At 36.6% G+C, this 17,652-nt stretch overlaps 1 protein-coding gene across 4 annotated transcripts in view; it reads left to right on the top strand.

Moving 5' to 3' along the window:
* LOC136025847 (mitochondrial DNA helicase-like) overlaps positions 1-17,652 on the top strand; it is a 75,978-nt gene that overhangs the window by 50,188 nt on the left and 8,138 nt on the right. For 3 of the 4 annotated variants that reach the window (XM_065701868.1, XM_065701866.1, XM_065701865.1), the window contains exons 7-9: positions 4,538-4,687; positions 11,730-11,918; positions 15,753-15,947. In XM_065701868.1, coding sequence (XP_065557940.1) covers positions 4,538-4,687; positions 11,730-11,918; positions 15,753-15,947 — 534 coding nt within the window. The remainder of the gene's footprint in view (positions 1-4,537; positions 4,688-11,729; positions 11,919-15,752; positions 15,948-17,652) is intronic. The other variant, XM_065701869.1, reaches the window with a different exon arrangement.

Here is a 17,652-nt window from a genome sequence, read left to right as displayed (position 1 = left end):
TATGCCAAATCAACTTCCTGTCTCAGAATTTTGGTCACGTGTCCTTGGGGGAAAAGGGGCGTGGGAGAAGGAATAATAGTCCTCCATTTTTTTTCAGTCACTCAAAAAGGGAACTAGTATATTCTTAATCAGATTTTTCAATTGTTTCTATTAAACAGTTTGTGGTAACAAATAGTAAGTAAGGAGGGACTCGGCCCAAAAGTAATCAGAATTTTTAAAAACGGAATTTTGATAACAACAAATACAAAAAAATATATGCTGATTCTAAATATATATTACCAATTAGGTCTACTGTTGCCTGTCAAAAGCTACGAGCAAGAGAAAACTTTCCTGATTTTCAAAAAAGGGGGGACACGCCCCCAGAAGTGAGGCAATTTTAATCAGAGTCACACTATCAGGTTCAGAATATGAGAAAACTCTCCATTATAGAGATTTCAAGCTCCTTTCTCCTGGCGCGAGGTGGAAGCGTTTTAGCAAGCTTCTTCATTGTTTTCTTTTTCTTCTTTTCTGAATGCTATGATTTAGTTTATTCTTCTTCTTCGGCTGTAAACTATATCAATTAATGATATCAAAAACCTTTCAGATTGTTGGTGGGAACTGGAAACGTTTCACCAAGCTTCTTTTTCGTTGTTTTATTCCCCTTCTCTGAATACTATCGTTCAGTTTTTTCTTCGTCTTCTTCTTCGGCTGTAAACTATATCAATTGAATGATATTAAAACCTGTCAGATTGTTGGCATGAAGTGGAAGCGTTTTACCAGGTTTCCTTGTTGTCTCCTTTTTTTCTTCTCTGAAAACTATGATTTAGTTTCTTCTTCTTCTTCTTCTTCTGTAAATTATATCAATTGAATGATATTCATATCCTTTCACATTGCTGGCGTGAAGTGGAAGCGTTTTACCAAGCTTCTTCTTCACGGATTAGTAAGATTATAACGGAAATGAACAAAAAATCTTTCGAGTTATTAGGAAATTTCGACCACTAATATGTCTAAAATCAGTTAATTGAATGATATTTAAAACCTTTCAGATTGCTAGTGGGAAATGGAAGCGTTTTACCTAGTTTTTTTCGTTATTTTCTTTTTCTTCTTCTCTGAAAATTATGATTTAGTTTCTTCTTTTTCTTTTTCGGCTGTAAATTGTATCAATTGAAGTATTTTTTAATTAAAAAATAATACTTTATTACGATTTGACTATTAGGTGAATTACGTTAAGTAGCGTAATGCGGTACGCCACTATAACTACCACTGCTACTAGTACTGCTAATACTACTGCTATATCTACTGAAACTGTGACTACAACTCTAATACTATTACTAACTGCTTTCTGCTGGACTGAATACACATGCTAATGCGTGCGTTATTTCCCCCCACCAATCTGTCGTCATGCATGCTATTTGCCCTAACATTGAATCTCTAGTTCCATTTAATTACTTCCTCATGTTCTATTACCACTTCATTCTGAGATGACCCGTGTTTCGTTTTGCCCTAGATGAATGGCTAAAAATTGTAATTTTAGGCATTTGTCATTTAGTTATAGTTCATCTGTAAAACGTGGCCGAACCATCTTGGCCTTTCTTTCATTATAACCACAGAAAGTAGGACCAAACCAAATTTTTCGCATAGTTTGTTGTTTTATAATATGGTCAGTCAAATGAATAAGTAAAACTACTCTTAGACACATTTAAGAAGTCTTCCTTAGCCTTCCAAATTCCTCCCTTTCAGAGCAAAACTTCCTTATGGTCTGTTACCACTTCATTCTGAGACGACCCGTGTTTTGTATTGCCCTAGATGAATTAGCCTTCCAAATTCCTCCCTTTCAGAGAAAAATTCGGATCTTTTATTTTCAACTGTGGAAAAACTCCCTGCGCCTTATGTTCTATTCATTAAATCTCCATTGGATCTACCATATTAATTAATGATACTACTCATGTAAGGCGTACGCTGTTCATACTATTAGAAAATGTTTGCTAATAATGCTCTAAAAAATTTTGGGCAAAATGAAAAGACTTACCATAAGCATGGTGTTTTATTACGTCCTTTGCAAGGAATACTCACAAAACTACCACGATGGTCTCTTTTATTCTTTTCGGTTGCCAGTTTTTTATACTAGTTTTTAATTTATAAAACTACTTTAGGATACCAAAATAGGCATGAAAGCATATGCCTATATTCCAATTTTCATATACAACAGAGCTTGTCTTAAAACAAGTCTAAAAAATTAACAGGATCGTGTCTTGACCCGAAAACGTTATCTGCAAAGATAAGCTAATCTATGACTCACTGGGGCAACGTTCACAGGGAGGGGGAGGGTGGTACTCAATCCTTCACCTTGGAATTTTAGGTGTTGCTGAGTATATCAGCCGTACTGTTCAGACTATCAGGTAATTATTTTATTATTCACCCCCCAAGTCCTGACTCGCAACAATGCTCGCTTAGTCCTGATGACGTGCAAGAATAAGATAAGTCTTGATTCAACGCAAAAAAAGCTTTATGTAGCCTATTGACTAAACAAGGAAAGTCGAATATATAATCAGTCTTCCTCTACTGTCAACTTGACTTGCAAAGGGGAAACTAAAATTGAAAATATTTAAGGATTCTAATCTGTGATGCTAGTACCACAAAGACGGCCGTGGCACTTTCCCTTCCTCTCAACCACAGGTGTTCACAGGGGGGAAAGGGGGATGGGCCACCTTGAAATGGGGGGACTATAAAATAATTATTAGGAAACCAAAGGAAAGAGAGCAGAGCAAGGAAAAACCATGGAAGCATAACAGCAAATAAAAAAAGAAAATGTTTGTGGGCCCATGGTTGTGTGCCTAACAATATGTTTTCTCCTCTTAATAAGGCAATTAGAGTTCTAATTTGTGACTGAATTATCCCATTTTTGTTTTCAACAAATATTTTTACCCTATGGTTTGACTGAAGTAAAAAGGAAGTTTTTCTTTTCAGAGGCAACGCTATAGCATTGCCTATAGGCCTAGTAAAAACCATAATGCTCCAGTGTTTAATTTTTTTTCAGTGGCACTTTACATGGAAGGATTGGTCGTATAAGTAAGTAAAATATTTATTGCCCATATTTTTCACATGGAAAAAAAATGCAGTACAATGAAAATAAAATAAATAATAGAAAAAAAAGAGAAGAAAAACGGAGAGAAATTTAAAACACAACATGGAAAAATACATAATCAAGAACTATACAAATGTTTAAGCCAGGGGTGGTTCCATTTTGCCTGGAAATTAGAAATCAACCGGTTTACCGCGGTACTGAGGTCTGCAATCCTGTGTTTATCAATCATATAAGTATTTCTCGTCCACAAGGGGCATCGCAGCAGGAAACTTGGGGATAATAATGAACCCTGGCGGACACCTTTCTTTACTGGAACAACCACTGATGTGATGCGGTTGCCTATCTTTATACGCGCTTTTAAACTGCAATACATATCGTGCAGTACGCTAGTGATACGGAGGTTTACACCTTGCTGGTAAGTGGCTAAAAGGGCCTGATCGTGAATCGACGAATCAAACACTACTCACATCAAAGGCACCGATCACTATTAGGTCACCAGATTCGTGAGAATCTGCTAGAATAGCGATAAGACTCAAGAGAGCGTGAGCAAAACCTAGACCTGGTTGGAAACCGAACTGCTGGTCAGGCATTCGGCACGAATATTGAATTTCTTTTGTGACTAAGAGCTCTAGAACTTTACAGAGCACTGGAGCAACAGTGATTGGCTTGTACGAAGAATATTGATCGGTTGGTTTCCCTTTTTTTTTAAGGGTAAGCGAAAGCAAACCGACACAAAAAGAGTCAGGTACTATACTAGTGGTCAAAATAATCTGGTACAGCAGCGTCAGATAGTCAATGGAAGCGTTTTACCAAGCTTCTTTGTTGTTTTCTTCTTCTTCTTCTTCTTCGGCTGTAAACTATATCGATTGATTGATATTGAAAACCTTTCAGATTGCTGGGGTAAAGTGAGAGGGTTTTAGCAACCTTCTTATTCGTTGTTTTCTTCTTCTTCTTCTCTGAATACTATGATTTACTTTTTTCTTCTTCTTCTTGGGCTGTAAATTATATCAACTGAATGATATTAAAACACCTTCCAGATTGCCGGTGGGAAGTGGAAACGTTTTACCAAGCTTCTTTTTCGTTGTTTTATTCTTCATCTTCTCTAAAAACTATGATTTAGTTCCTTCTACTTCTTCTTTGGGTGTAAAATATATGAATTGAATGATATTGGAAACCTTTCAGATCGTTGGCGTGAAGTGGGAGTGTTTTACCAAGCTTCTTCTTCGTTGTTCTCATTTTTTTCTACTCTGAATACTTTGATTTAGTTTTTTTTTCTTCTTCTTCTGCTGTTAACTATATCAATTGAATGATTTCAAAAACCTCTCAGTTTGCTAGCGGGAAGTGGAAGTGTTTTACTAAGTTCTTCTTCGTTGTTTTCTGCTTCTTCTTCTCTGAATACAATTATTTAGTTTTTTATCTTCTTCTTCTTTGGCTGTAAACTATATCAAATGAATGATGGTAAAAACCTTTCAGATTGCTGGCGTTAAGTGGAAGCGTTTCACCAAGCTAAATGAACTGATGAAGGGTTTTCGTCGTGGTGAGTTAACTATTTTCACGGGCCCCACCGGGGCTGGTAAAACTACCTTCATATCTGAGTATTCACTTGATGTGTGTATGCAAAAGGTATGTTTTATTATATATTATAGTAAGGTGTGTTCAAGTAAAGTGCTATCAAATCTATTAATGTCACCACTTTCACCATTATGTTGTATCCATTTCGGCCTTTCATTTTGGTTTTCGCTGTTTTAAATAGAGGAATAAAAAGTATAAGCCATGTAATCATGGAGTTCTAAATATAGTTATGATAATTCTCAGTTGTAAACTGAGAATGATTGTAAAAGAATAATTACGAAAATAATGGTGAGAAAGGAGAAATAGAAGTAATCACGTGTATTTATGTACATGTGAGCAATCAGTATCCTTAATTTAGAATGTAAAAATTAAAAAAGTGACAACAAGAAGAAGTTACTATCTAAATAACATAAAGTTATTTAATCAAGAAGATCTAAATGTAGTTGTGATAATTCTCAGTTGCTAACTGAAGAATCTTAGAACAATAATCATGAAAATAATGGTAACAAAGAAGAAATAGAAATTGACTTACTTGACCTAAGTCCCATCCAGCCTTGGTGGTCGTCTTGGGGCCTCTCTCCTCGCGAGCGAATGTATTCCTCGCCTATACTTGTCTCTGTTTTGTGCTAGTCTGAGAAGATCAGGGAGGTTGCAGTTGGAAAAGTTTTCTTTCCAGCGCTTCGGAGGATGATCACAAGGACAAGAACCGTGGATGCGACCTTCGAAGGCAGTTTTCGGTAGTTGGTCGTTGCATATGTGCTGGACGTGGCCAAGCCCCCTGAATTGTTGCACACGGACCCTGTTCAGGATGGTAGTGTTATATTGCAATCTTTTGAGTAGGTTGGCATTTGAGACTCGATCTGCGTATGTTATACCAGCGATTTTACCCAGCATCTTTGTCTCAAACGTGGCGAGTCGCCTGGAGTCATCTACTCTTGACTGTCCGTGTTTCACAACCGCACATAGCTGTTGGAATGATGATGGAGCAGAATAGTTTAAGTTTTAGCTTCATGGAAATTCGATTTCGCCTCCATATTGGCATCAGAGCTTTGAAGCTAGCGCTACCCAGAGTGAGTCGTCTTTTGATGTCCACTGTGTGATTATTGTCACTCGTGACCTGGCTCCCCCGAGATGTGAAACTGTCTACTCATTCTATTTCCGCTCCATTAAGCTTTATTTTTGGTGGGGATGGGCTGTTGAACCTTGACATGAGCATGGTTTTCGGTTTATCCTTGTTGATTTTCATTCCAAAGGCTCCTCTAACTACTTCCAGTTTATCTGCTTTGGTTTGAAGTTCAGTGACGGATCTAGCAAGCATGTCGATGTCGTCTGCATATGCCAGCTTATTTATTACTATCCCTCCTATCGTTGCCCCATTGGTTGCTTCAACACGCGACATTACGCAATGGAGTAAGAGATTAAACATGTGAGGTGAGAGGATGAATCCTTACAAAACACCAACAGAAGTTTGGAATTCATCTTTCGTACCCCCAACTGTTTGTACTGGGCTTCTGAATCGCTCATACATGTAACGAATGAGTGATACGGTATTTGACAGAACGCTTTAATGCAGTAGTATATGCCAAAGACACTCACTCTAAATTAAGTCGAAAGCTTGTTTGAAGTCAATGAAGAGTTGATAGAGGTCCTGACCGCATTCAAGGTATTTTTCCATTACTTGACGGATGACAAAAATCTGGTCTATCGTATTGCAGTTTGCTCGGAAACCCGCCGGATACTCAAGAATGATGCGACTAGTTAATGCTTTGATTCTGTCCAGTAGTATCTTGGTCAACTCTTTGGCAGGTTGGCTTGTCAGACTGATTGCACGGTAATTGTTGCATTCGGCTTTGGACCTTTTCTTATGCAGAGGAGTTGTGGTAGCGGAACACCACGTTTTCAGGAATCATTCCTTGTGCCAGGCAGCTGTGGCAATTCTGCGGTTGAGGCCTTTTATGAGTCCTGAGTCAACTTTCAGGATTTCTGCCTACAGTCCGTCTGGTCCAGGCGATTTATTTAATTTGAGTGACTTCAAGGCAGCTTCAACCTCGCTTCTGAGTGGTGGTGGGCTTGGTTCCAATGAAGAGATTGCTAAATTCCTAAGAACGGCAGGGTTAGGATTGATTGGGGGGTTTAATTTTTCATGAAAATGTTGTTTCCACCTCTCTCTTATTCCTCTTGCGTCGTTGATGGGAGTCCCGTCTTTATCCAGGAGTACATTTGTTAGTGTAGTTTTGTGCCTCGATAGCTCTCGTATTCTTTTGTACACGGCATGGGTATTGCCTTTTCGGAAGTCGAGCTTGCATTGGTCTTATTTTTTATGAATGTACGCTGTTAGAGCGCATTTGATCTTCTTTTCTGTTAGTCGCTTAAGATTCTTATAAGTGTCTCTGTTTTCTGGGTCTTGCCAATTAGCGAAGGCACGCTTGTCTTTGCATAGCTGAATGATCTCATCGATGATCCATGGCTTTTTGGAGCCATTAGTTCTTCCACTCGGCTGTCTGTAGGAAGATCTCAGTGCTCTTGTTGACGCGTCTAAATCTGTTTCCTCTGGATTCATTGAAGAATTCTCTATGAGAGTTTTTAGAGTCGAATCGAGATTCATCTTGTAACGGTTGCGAGTCGAGTCGTCTTTCAGAAGCCCAGTACGGAACCTCGGGACTTTTTTCTGGAGTTTTGTTGCCGACATCAGACGGAGACGGAAAGATCCCATTACCAGTGTGTGATCGCTGTTAAAGTCTCCTCCTGCAAGAGAGACTGTGTCTGGCGTGCTAGTTTTCCAACGTTTCGGGACGAATACATAATCGATGCAGTTTCTGGTGGTTCCATTAGATGATCTCCACGTGACTTTTCGCCACTTTCTGTTTTTGAAAAGAGTGCTGGCCACTACCAGCTCGTTGTCTCGACAGTATTCCATAAGGAACTCACCTCTTCCGTTTTCAGTACCATGTCCTCACAGAATGGAATCTGTGAGGCTTTGAAGTTGTAAAATCCCTTTGAGGCATCATCACTATGAGAAGAATCCGGCGCGTAAACTTGGATGATGCTCAGGTTCACAGTCAAACCTTTGAGCCGGATAGCAATGAACGTTCGGAGACTGGAGTTGTGAAGATAAGTGATTTCTTTGTTTTCTTCGAAAGAATAAATCCTACTCCTTGGCGATGAATTGCATCGTCACGACCTGACAAAAGTAGTGTTGTATTCCAAATCCTTTCAACACCAGTTACTAGAAGATGGGTTTCTGACAGACCAATGATGTCCCATTTATACCTGTTGATTTATTGTAAAAGTAGATCCTTCTTTGCTTCCTTAGCAAGGGTCCTTACATTTAGAGCTTCTATTGCCAATGTTGTTTTAGGGATAAAAAGGGGTGGAGGGCGGTCCGATTCAGAGTTTTTTGTAGTTACGGTGTAGCTGGTCGTCAGGCTATCAGTAATCTTTCCAACGGAGCCGGTCGTCATATCTTTGGCTACCTCGGACGAAAAATCTGGCTCGTCAGTTGCCCCGGACGCGGTAGATGGTATCGCATGGTCGTCGGATAAAACTCCGGACGCGGTAGCATTGGTTCTTATAAGTTTTCTTCTCTTCATAATTATATAATTTGAGAGCAATATCTGAGAAGAAAGGATGCTCAGCTATATTCCGAGACAGTGGCAAGCTACAGCGACAAGCCGGTGTTCTCCTATTGGGAATCCTTCCATGGCATCCTGCATGGCCAATACAATTGTCTCATTGATGAGAGGAGGTTTGGCGTCTGCCGGGACAAGTCCACTCGCCAGTGGGTCCTATGCATCACCATCTCAGGGGCCTCCTTCCTCCCGTCCGCAAATTTATATCCCCCGTGCATGAGTGTCTCAATTTCATTTTATGAACCCCCCGAGGGCTGGGTCCCCCTGGTTCACGCCTCCTTATTTTATATCCGGATGTATCCTTTATTTCTAAAGGACTTTCCCTATCCGCCACCTGGGGACACGCCTGGTGCCTGAGAGAAAGCTTCCAGGATTGGAAGCCTTTCCAGACTTATAGTGTAAAAATTAAAAAAGTGAAAACTAGAATAAGTTAAAATCTAAATAAAATTAAAATTTAACATAAACAAAATCTTCTAAAGTTGGCCAAATTTTAGATTCACAAATAAATTAGCAATTATAGCTTTCATGTTTGAATAGAGTAGCACATATTATGGAGTTATTTCTTGTAAGGTCTGTAATACCGGTTAGGAATTGTAATGTAAACTGGCTGGTTTTTTTTTTTTTTTTTTTTTTTTTTTTTTTTTTTTTTTTTTTTTTTTTTTTTTTTTTTTTTTTTTTTTTTTTGTATATTTGACACTCCCTTGGACAAGTCTTTTAATTCTTGGAGTGGCCTTAAACTGTAGCTCTTGTTTGTTTGTGGTAATAAATTTCTCTCTCGTTTCTTACGAAAAAAAAGGAAGAGAGAAGAAGCATGTTCTCAAAGAACATGCCTCCTCTCTTCGAACAGCGCCTGCATGGATCACGTAATTTAGGTGTAAATAATTGCAGAAGAAATGATCTAATACATAGATCAAACCATTTTTTTGTGGCGAAGGGTATCAAATTTTGAACCTGCACCCTCCTCTCTCAAAATTCACCATTCATATGATATATGTTATACCATTCAAATGATACGCTGCACTTGCTGTGCTGATGATTCTTCATTTTGTAAGTTGAAAAACGGGCCGTTTCATATTTTAATTTATTTCGATTTATTATGAATCACGTTCTGAGACATTTTCAACATGGAGTCTGAAAAATATGAGTGGAATGAAAAATCAAGTTAAATTGATTAGTTTAATTTTTATTTTATTATTTTGATTATTTGATTTTTTTTTTCAAGTTAAAGATAAATTTGTCTTTGAATTTTGCTGCAAACCTACTTTTGAAGACTAAGTAACCAAGAATTATAGGCATTTATTTTCATATCTGTTCTAGGATCCCTTGCTCTGATCCTTAGGGGGGAGAGGGGAAGATAAAAATCTCAGCTCAAAAGTGCTATTTATAAGCCAAAATTTTCTAATTTGGAACAAAGCATGTTTTCCTGAAAAAATTGTCTGACCTCGCTTGTGCTTCAAATTCTGTATTTGTTAAATTAATTGTTGGCATATTTCGTAAGTGGATGATCATTCTATCTTCCTACTCGTGCTATCTTTCTATCCAATTACAACCAATTATGTCATGGGGTATTTTAGGCCATGGTATTTCTAAATATAAGTGGGAAATCACCCCTGTTTGTTAAGTACAAAATCCATTTGTCTTTAATTTCTTCTGCAAATACAAAGCCTAAGTAGCCGAATATATTGGGTCGTTGGTCTAGTTCTTATTTGGTCTAGTCTTTAAGAGGGGGTATAAGTTTCATACCAATGAGTAACAGTATATGCCTTAAAAGTGTATATTGTAGGCCTAAATTTTATGATTTAAATCGGAGCTTTTTTTATGCCTTGCCTAAACTAACATAGCTTAAAATACTAGAAAAAAGGTTTTCTGGTCTTTTTTTCTGCGAAGTTTTTACCCGGATTTTACCCGGAAGAATGTATCCCCTCCCCTCTGAGATACACCTGTATGTCATCTGTGGCCTTAAATCAAATAGCCTACTTAATTTACCAATGGTTTTACAAGCTAACTTAGGTCTACTTTTTATAAACTGAATTTTAGCTTAAAGTAGCTCTTTAAAACAGAAAAATGCCCAAGGGCGTATCCATGTTTATTTTCGTATGATCAGAAAGAAAATTGCAAAAGGGATGCAAAATTTGTTTAAATACATTTTGCTACTTTTTTGCAGGCCGGACAAAAATTTCAAGGGAGGTTCTCAAGCTTGGTAACCCCCGTCTGGACGCGGCCTTAGAAATGCCTAATAATCATCACTTACAGAGAAGCGTCAACTTCAAATCCTATAACATAGCAGATTAATAACATTAATTTTGGAAAAAAAAATTTTTTTTAGTCAACTCACAAGATTCTACACTATCGGTGATAATGATAGTTTCTAACCCATGCCTTCCCATATCAAATCATGGAAGAGCCAACTCCTATATATTTCCCTGTCTCTTTAGAGGTGGGCCGGGGGGTTGTTTTAGGGATACCCCCTCCCAGAAGGTCGAAAGGTAAATAAATTACATGGGTAGAGGTGCAAAAAATTCTCATAGGGAACACAACTTGGATCGGCGCCCCATCAGACATTAATTCTGTATCCGCCCTTGTTTCTCTTTGTACTATACAAAATGAATATTCTATGCTATATTTGTTTCTAAATGTGTATAAATAAGTTATATTCATATACTAAACGAATATGCTCGACCAAGCTCTTTTGTTTTCGTGTGACATCAGTCCGAGATGATTATTGTGAATCCGATTGGCTTTTAGTTATAATACGTATAGCCCCATGAGCTACCAAAAATCTCCATGCGAGCTAGAAGCTGCCAGGAACCAACGGTTTGGTGGTCTCAAACCTAAATTGTGCCCCGGTAAGGCTTTTTTTAAACGCATTTTAAGGGTGTTTTTTTTTCTTTCTTTGAAATAAGTATTTTTAATGGTATAGTTTGTGCTTGTTTTTGTGCTTAGCTTGCATAGTTTCCTTGTAAAGAACATTTGTATTTAACACCATAGTTTGTTCTTTTCACATCCTCTGTTTGGATTATTTAAGTTTCATTTCGTTGAAGTGTTTGTAGACACAATCCACGAGAAATTGTGGACTATAAAATTGTATACGGAAACAGCAGGCTATAAAATCTCAGTTTTACCAAAATTTATAAACTGTGATGTATACAAATTGTATATAGAAATTTTGGGCTACAAAATCACACTTTTACAAGAATATCACGTATCGGCTTCTGAAATTACCGTAGCCGTAGAAATGTGGGCTATAAAACCTATTTATAAAAATTGTGTATAGAAACTATTGTGTATACTTCTTTAACTAAAAAAACATTTAAATCATCAAAAAATAACGGAAAATGAATTTTGGATTAAATTCAGAATTTCTTTGTTCGATTGTAAGTTTTAATTTTTTTTTTCATTCGTATTTATCTGCCCTTCTCATTGGTCAATTTTTGCCTTTTAAGGTTTTTTTCCGTCTTTTTTAGGTCAATACCCTATGGGGTAGTTTTGAAATAAGAAATGTACGCCTTGCCAAAATGATGCTGACACAGTTCGCCGGCATTCCATTGGAAGCTGAACCAGAGAATTTCAACAAATATGCTGATGAATTCGAGAAGCTACCGCTATACTTTCTCACATTTCACGGCCAGCAAGACCTCAAGTCAGTCATGGAAGTATGTTCTCGGTAATCCAAAGTATTAGACTTCGGGCGGAAATACCTGGCTAGTGGTTTTGGTGCGAATTTCAAATCAGGTTTTACACGGAATTTTTTGCATTAAATTCAAACATGATTTTGAATGGAAACACCTGGCCAGTGGTTTTGGGCACTAAATTCAAATAGGATTTTGTGTGTTCTTTACATTCAAATAGGATTTTGCACGGAAATATCGGGCTAGTGGTTTCTACGCTAAATTGAAATAAGATTATGTGCAGAAGTGCCTGGCTAGGAAGTTTCGATGCTAAATTCAAGTAAGATTTTACGTATAAATACCTGGCTAGTGGTTTTGGACGATAAATTGACATAAAGTTTTACGCGGAAGTAACTGCGCGGATTTGCCTTATGGTGACGAATCGGGTTTAACCTCAGCTTGGTAATACGGAACTCAGAGTTTAAGGTCAACTTAATGAACAAACTGCAGGGCCGACGCTAGGCCTTCAGTAGTCAAGAAGTGTCGTTAATCCAATAACGCGCGGATTTAGCGTGAAAACGCTGTAGGCGGTTGTTCTTCTTTATTTCCCCTTTTGTGTTATTGACACCTTTTTTACTTATTAAGAGTGGTCCCTGACAAAAGTGCTTAGATTTTTTTCCAGTTTGTAATTTCTCAGTAATCACTTCAAGTATTTTTATATAAATCACCAAATTATTGGCCATCCAGGCTAACGGCACTTTTTTTTTACATCATCAGCTTTATTTGGGGCGTGCACTGATAAGATATTTATTTCAGGAAATTGTCTATCACAAGCCCAGACGGGCTGAATTCGCATTTGATACACAAACACACACACACACACGCACAAAATAAATGAAAATAAATAAAATGAAACAGCTATAACAAAGAAAGAGGACAGTAATTTGAATAAAAGGTAAAACAGTTTGACATAAAAAATCTAAAATTCCTAAAACCTAGGTTCACACAAAGGCTAGTAAACGAAATATATATTAAAAATCGGTAAAATTAAAAAAGATAGAGTGAAAATAAAATAAATACTTTTTAATAAAAATAAACAGTTCGAATTTTAGCTTCACATCAGGAAACCTTTATCTACGGAAACAGAACCTAGAAAAAAACCGGCCCAAAGAAAACAAGAAAACAAAGAAAAACACACAAATTCGGACGTACAATAGTATATAGCAGACACCTTCCCTTGGGTTTTGTTATTTGTGCTTCGTCGTTTTTCCACATTTGATTTTTCGAAATATGAGTTTTTCTTTTGTTTTCTTTTTTGAATAGTGTTTGTTCGTTTTTCTGCTTCTTTTTCATTCTTCTTCTTCTTCTTCCTTGTTTTTTTTTTTGTTTTTTTTTTTTTTTTTATAAAGGCTTCCAGATATGAAGCTAAAATATCCAGACTTCTTTTGTTATTTTGTCAAAAATTGTGTCTAATTTTGCTTCTTTTTCATTCTTCTTCTTCTTCTTCCTTGTTTTTTTTTTTGTTTTTTTTTTTTTATAAAGGCTTCCAGATATGAAGCTAAAATATCCAGACTTCTTTTGTTATTTTGTCAAAAATTGTGTCTAATTTTGCTAATTTTGCTTCTTTTCATTCTTCTTCTTCTTCTTCCTTGTTTTTTTTTGTTTTGTTTTTTTTTTATAAAGGCTTCCAGATATGAAGCTAAAATATCCAGACTTCTTTTGTTATTTTGTCAAAAATTGTGTCTAATTTTGCTAATTTTGCTTCTTTTTCATTCTTCTTCTTCTTCCTTGTTTTTTTTTTGTTTTGTTTTTTTTTTATAAAGGCTTCCAGATATGAAGCTAAAATATCCAGACTTCTTTTGTTATTTTGTCAAAAATTGTGTCTAATTTTGCTAATTTTGCTTCTTTTTCATTCTTCTTCTTCTTCTTCCTTGTTTTTTTTTTTTTTTTTTTTTTATAAAGGCTTCCAGATATGAAGCTAAAATATCCAAACTTCTTTTGTTATTTTGTCAAAAATTGTGTCTAATTTTGCTTTCACTCTTGAGCAATATATCACACACAGAAAAACGCGCTCGGCTTTTTAGTTCGTTTTTCTCGTCTGGAATGTGTCGTGTGATAAGATTTGTCAAAAAAAAGAGAGGGAAAGAGAGATAGAGAAGGGAGGGAGAGAGAGATGAAGCTTGTTTATTAAATTTCTTATTAAAGCATTTTCTAATCTTTCAATTATAATTATTTTAATATCTAATTTCTATCAAAGTTAGCTTGAATATTTCAAAATTTCGACCTTTAATTCAGCTCTGAACCATTTGTTGTTGACGATCTTTGCACGAATACATGTTACTCCACATGTTAGTGCAGAAATAAAATTTGTAGACATAACATCTCTAAAAATATTAGTTCTAGCAGTATCATATTAAGTTAAGAACTTCTAGTTGATCGGACGGTGAAAATATCAAAAATGTCACTTAATATTTCTAATAAAATATTAACCTTGTTGATATTGAGTATTTTTGGGGGGGAGTTAAATGTAAGTTGATATCACTGATTTCTGCAAAAATCAGATAGCATCGCACTTACACGAAGCTGTACCATAAAGTCATAAAGTATTGCTAGTATATGATAGATAAGTCTTAGAGAAAGATAGACAAGTCTTAAAATGCAAAAATACTAAAAGCATATAAAACTGCTAAAATCAAAGAAGAAATGAAAAAAGTCAATAAAACGTCTACACTTTTTGTTTTTAGTCTGTAATATTACTTCAGTAATGGAACCAGATTTGTATTAATCCTGATTTACATTAATCCCCCTATTTTGGGTAATCCTAATTATTAGCTTTTGCTATAAAACTAATGACGGTTAGAATACTTTTTCTTCGTTGGTTGTGTTGGTTGGCTCGTTGGCTGGCTATTATTATTATTTTTTTTTTTTTTTAGCTAAAGACGGTTAGGATACTTCTTCTTCGTTGGTTATGTTGGTTGGTTCGTTGGTTGGTTATTAGTTTGTTGTTGTTTTTTTAACTAAAGACGGTTATGATACTTTTTTTCGTTGGTTATGTTGGTTGGTTCGTTGGTTGGTTATTAGTTTTTTTTAAAACTAAAGACGATTAGGATACTTTTACTTCGTTGGTTATGATGAAACCTTGTCAACTTTTTTAAAGTGTTGCTGACAATAAATCCCCAAATGTCATTCAAGTCATCGACAATCCAAGACTAATTTCCTAAATTTAGGGCAAGCTTACGGGAAAAAAATGATGAAACTGACGAAGACCGTTCATAAAAAATGATGAAACCCCAGAAACTGCTGAAGACCGTGTCCCTTTGAATATTCTCCCTTTTTCAACCATAGAGTACATATTCCAGAAGGTCAATGGGCCTAAGTAGTAGGCTAAAAGTTTCTTGCAGTGTGTTAACAGTGGTTTCATATTGGCTATGTAGCCATGCCATTTTGTTTTACCTAAGATCCTTAAGAATTTGGTTTTGTTTCTGATTGACGGATTATTTTTAGCGGATCAATCATAGACTATTTTACATTCATAGGCTAATTAGCTTATGTTGCGAATTGGAAATATCAATATTATTTGTTAAAACAGATAGTTTGGAGTGAAGAATGATGGTGGTAACCTGGTAATCCTGCTTAGGGTATTTTGGAAAAAATTGCAAATAAAAGAAACTTTCTTTAAAAGGTAATATATAAGGCACACAGACAAGGGGGCTCGCGAAATATCCAGATTCTCGAAAATTTGCTGTAATTTCCAGGATTTTCATTTGATCCGCCTGATTTTTTATCTTTTATCACCCCTCTCCCCAAAAAATATGTGCCTGGTCTTAAATATATCTTGACTTGTTGTCTTCTTCTCATGATTTTATGGTCCTTTTGCAGGCGATAAATCATGCCACATACGTGTATGACATAGGTCACGTGATTATTGACAACTTGCAATTTATGATGGGTACTGGAATTGGATCTTCAGATAGAATGGATATGCTATTTCTTCAAGACAGGATTATTGGCGCATTTAGACAATTTGCCACGGTGAATAATGTTCACGTTACCTTGGTTATTCATCCGCGAAAAGTAAGTCTTTCTCTTTTCTTTGGCTTCAATTATACCATAGAGTAGAGGTTTCTAACAACCTGCCCATTTTTAACCTTTTTGAACCCATTTTACACGGCTTTAGGAAGTATTTTTGAATCTCAATGAACATTTTTCAATACATTGACATATATTAGGCAATGCATCTGTTATTGACGGACTATCATTTCACCATTATATTCTTCTGAATGTACTTTTTTTATGTCATCGTTCATCGACAAACCATCATAATCGGCTAGTAGCGGTTACCACCTAGAATTCTTAGTGATTACTGCTTGGTTTTTATCGATTCCGGGTTTTTATCTTCTGGGTGTTTTTTATACTTGTTTTTTATTGAAATTTATAAGAAAATTGCCACCTACGGGGTTTTAGTAGTCACCAGCAAGTTTTCATTGACACTAACATCTGGTTGTCTTCTTTTACCAGCAGTTGTTGGCAAATAATCAGTTATCATTGCAGCCGATTGTTGATGGTGGTTGCAACCTACCGTTTTTAGAGGTTTTCGATTGTTTTTCACCTAGACTGTTCTCTGAGCATTTTTTTTCCTGTCAGTTACCAATGATTATCGTCAGTTATCAGCTAGTGGCAGTTACCTCACACAGATTTGTAGTGATCGCTGTTGGTTTTCCGCTGCCACGGTTTTCTGAGCGTTTATTATTATTGTTTTAAATTAACATCAGCTATCGATAAATTGTCGTCGCCTATTAGCTTGCGGCTGATACCACCTACAGGTATGAAGTAGTTGGTGGCGAGTTTTCATTGGCACTATCTTCTGAGCGTTTTTTTTTTATTATTATTATCAGCTATAGGTAAATTTCCGTTGGTTATCAGCTAGCGGTGTTTATCACACGCTGATTTTTAGTGGTCGCTGGTAGGTTTTCACAGGTACTGTTTTCTGAGCGATTTTTTTTTATTATTATTTCTATTATTTTAAATTAACATCAGCTACAGATATTGTCGTTGGTTATCAGCTTTTGGTGATTACCACCTACAAGGCTGTAGTGGTCGCCAGTGGGTTTTCACTTGCACTATCTTCTGAGCTTTTTTGTTTTTCGTTTTTTTCGTCTGAGCCTTTCTTTTCATTATTATCAGCTATCGATAAATTATCGTTGGCTGTTAGGTAGTGGTGGCTGCCACCTAAAGGTATGTGGTGGTTGCTGATGGGGTTTTCACTGGCACTATCTTCTAAACGTTTGTCCAAATTATCGTCAGTTATCAGCTAGCGGTGGTTGCGATTCATATCGTCAGTTATCAGCTTTGACTGTGGCCACTATGACTGCTACCACGTGAGACTGTGACTGTGACTACTTGTGACTGCAACTGCTATGACCTTCGACTATGAGGGCAACTACTTGCGGCTGTGACTGTGACTACTTGCGACTGTGGCTACTTGCAACTGTAGCTGAAGCTGCTTACGACAGTGACTACTTGCGATTGCGACTTTGAATACTTGTGACTGTGACTGTGACTATTATTATTACTGCTTTTACGACTATTTGTGACTGCAACGGCAACTAAAACCGATTGCTTGCGATTATAGCAACTTGTGACTATGACTACTTGCGACTGCTAACTTTTACAGGAATGAACTAAAACAAACGGCAGTATGTGCATTCACGTTGTCAAAATAGCGTATCTACAATATTTCAGCAGCGCCTGAGGGTTTCAGATTGAAACTTTCAGGGAA

The sequence above is a fragment of the Artemia franciscana genome, chromosome 4 (assembly GCF_032884065.1).
Source record: "Artemia franciscana chromosome 4, ASM3288406v1, whole genome shotgun sequence".
In the NCBI taxonomy this organism is placed as follows: Eukaryota; Metazoa; Arthropoda; class Branchiopoda; order Anostraca; family Artemiidae; genus Artemia; species Artemia franciscana.
Note: the sequence above shows the minus strand (reverse complement) of the source record. Positions and strands in the feature narration are given on the sequence as shown.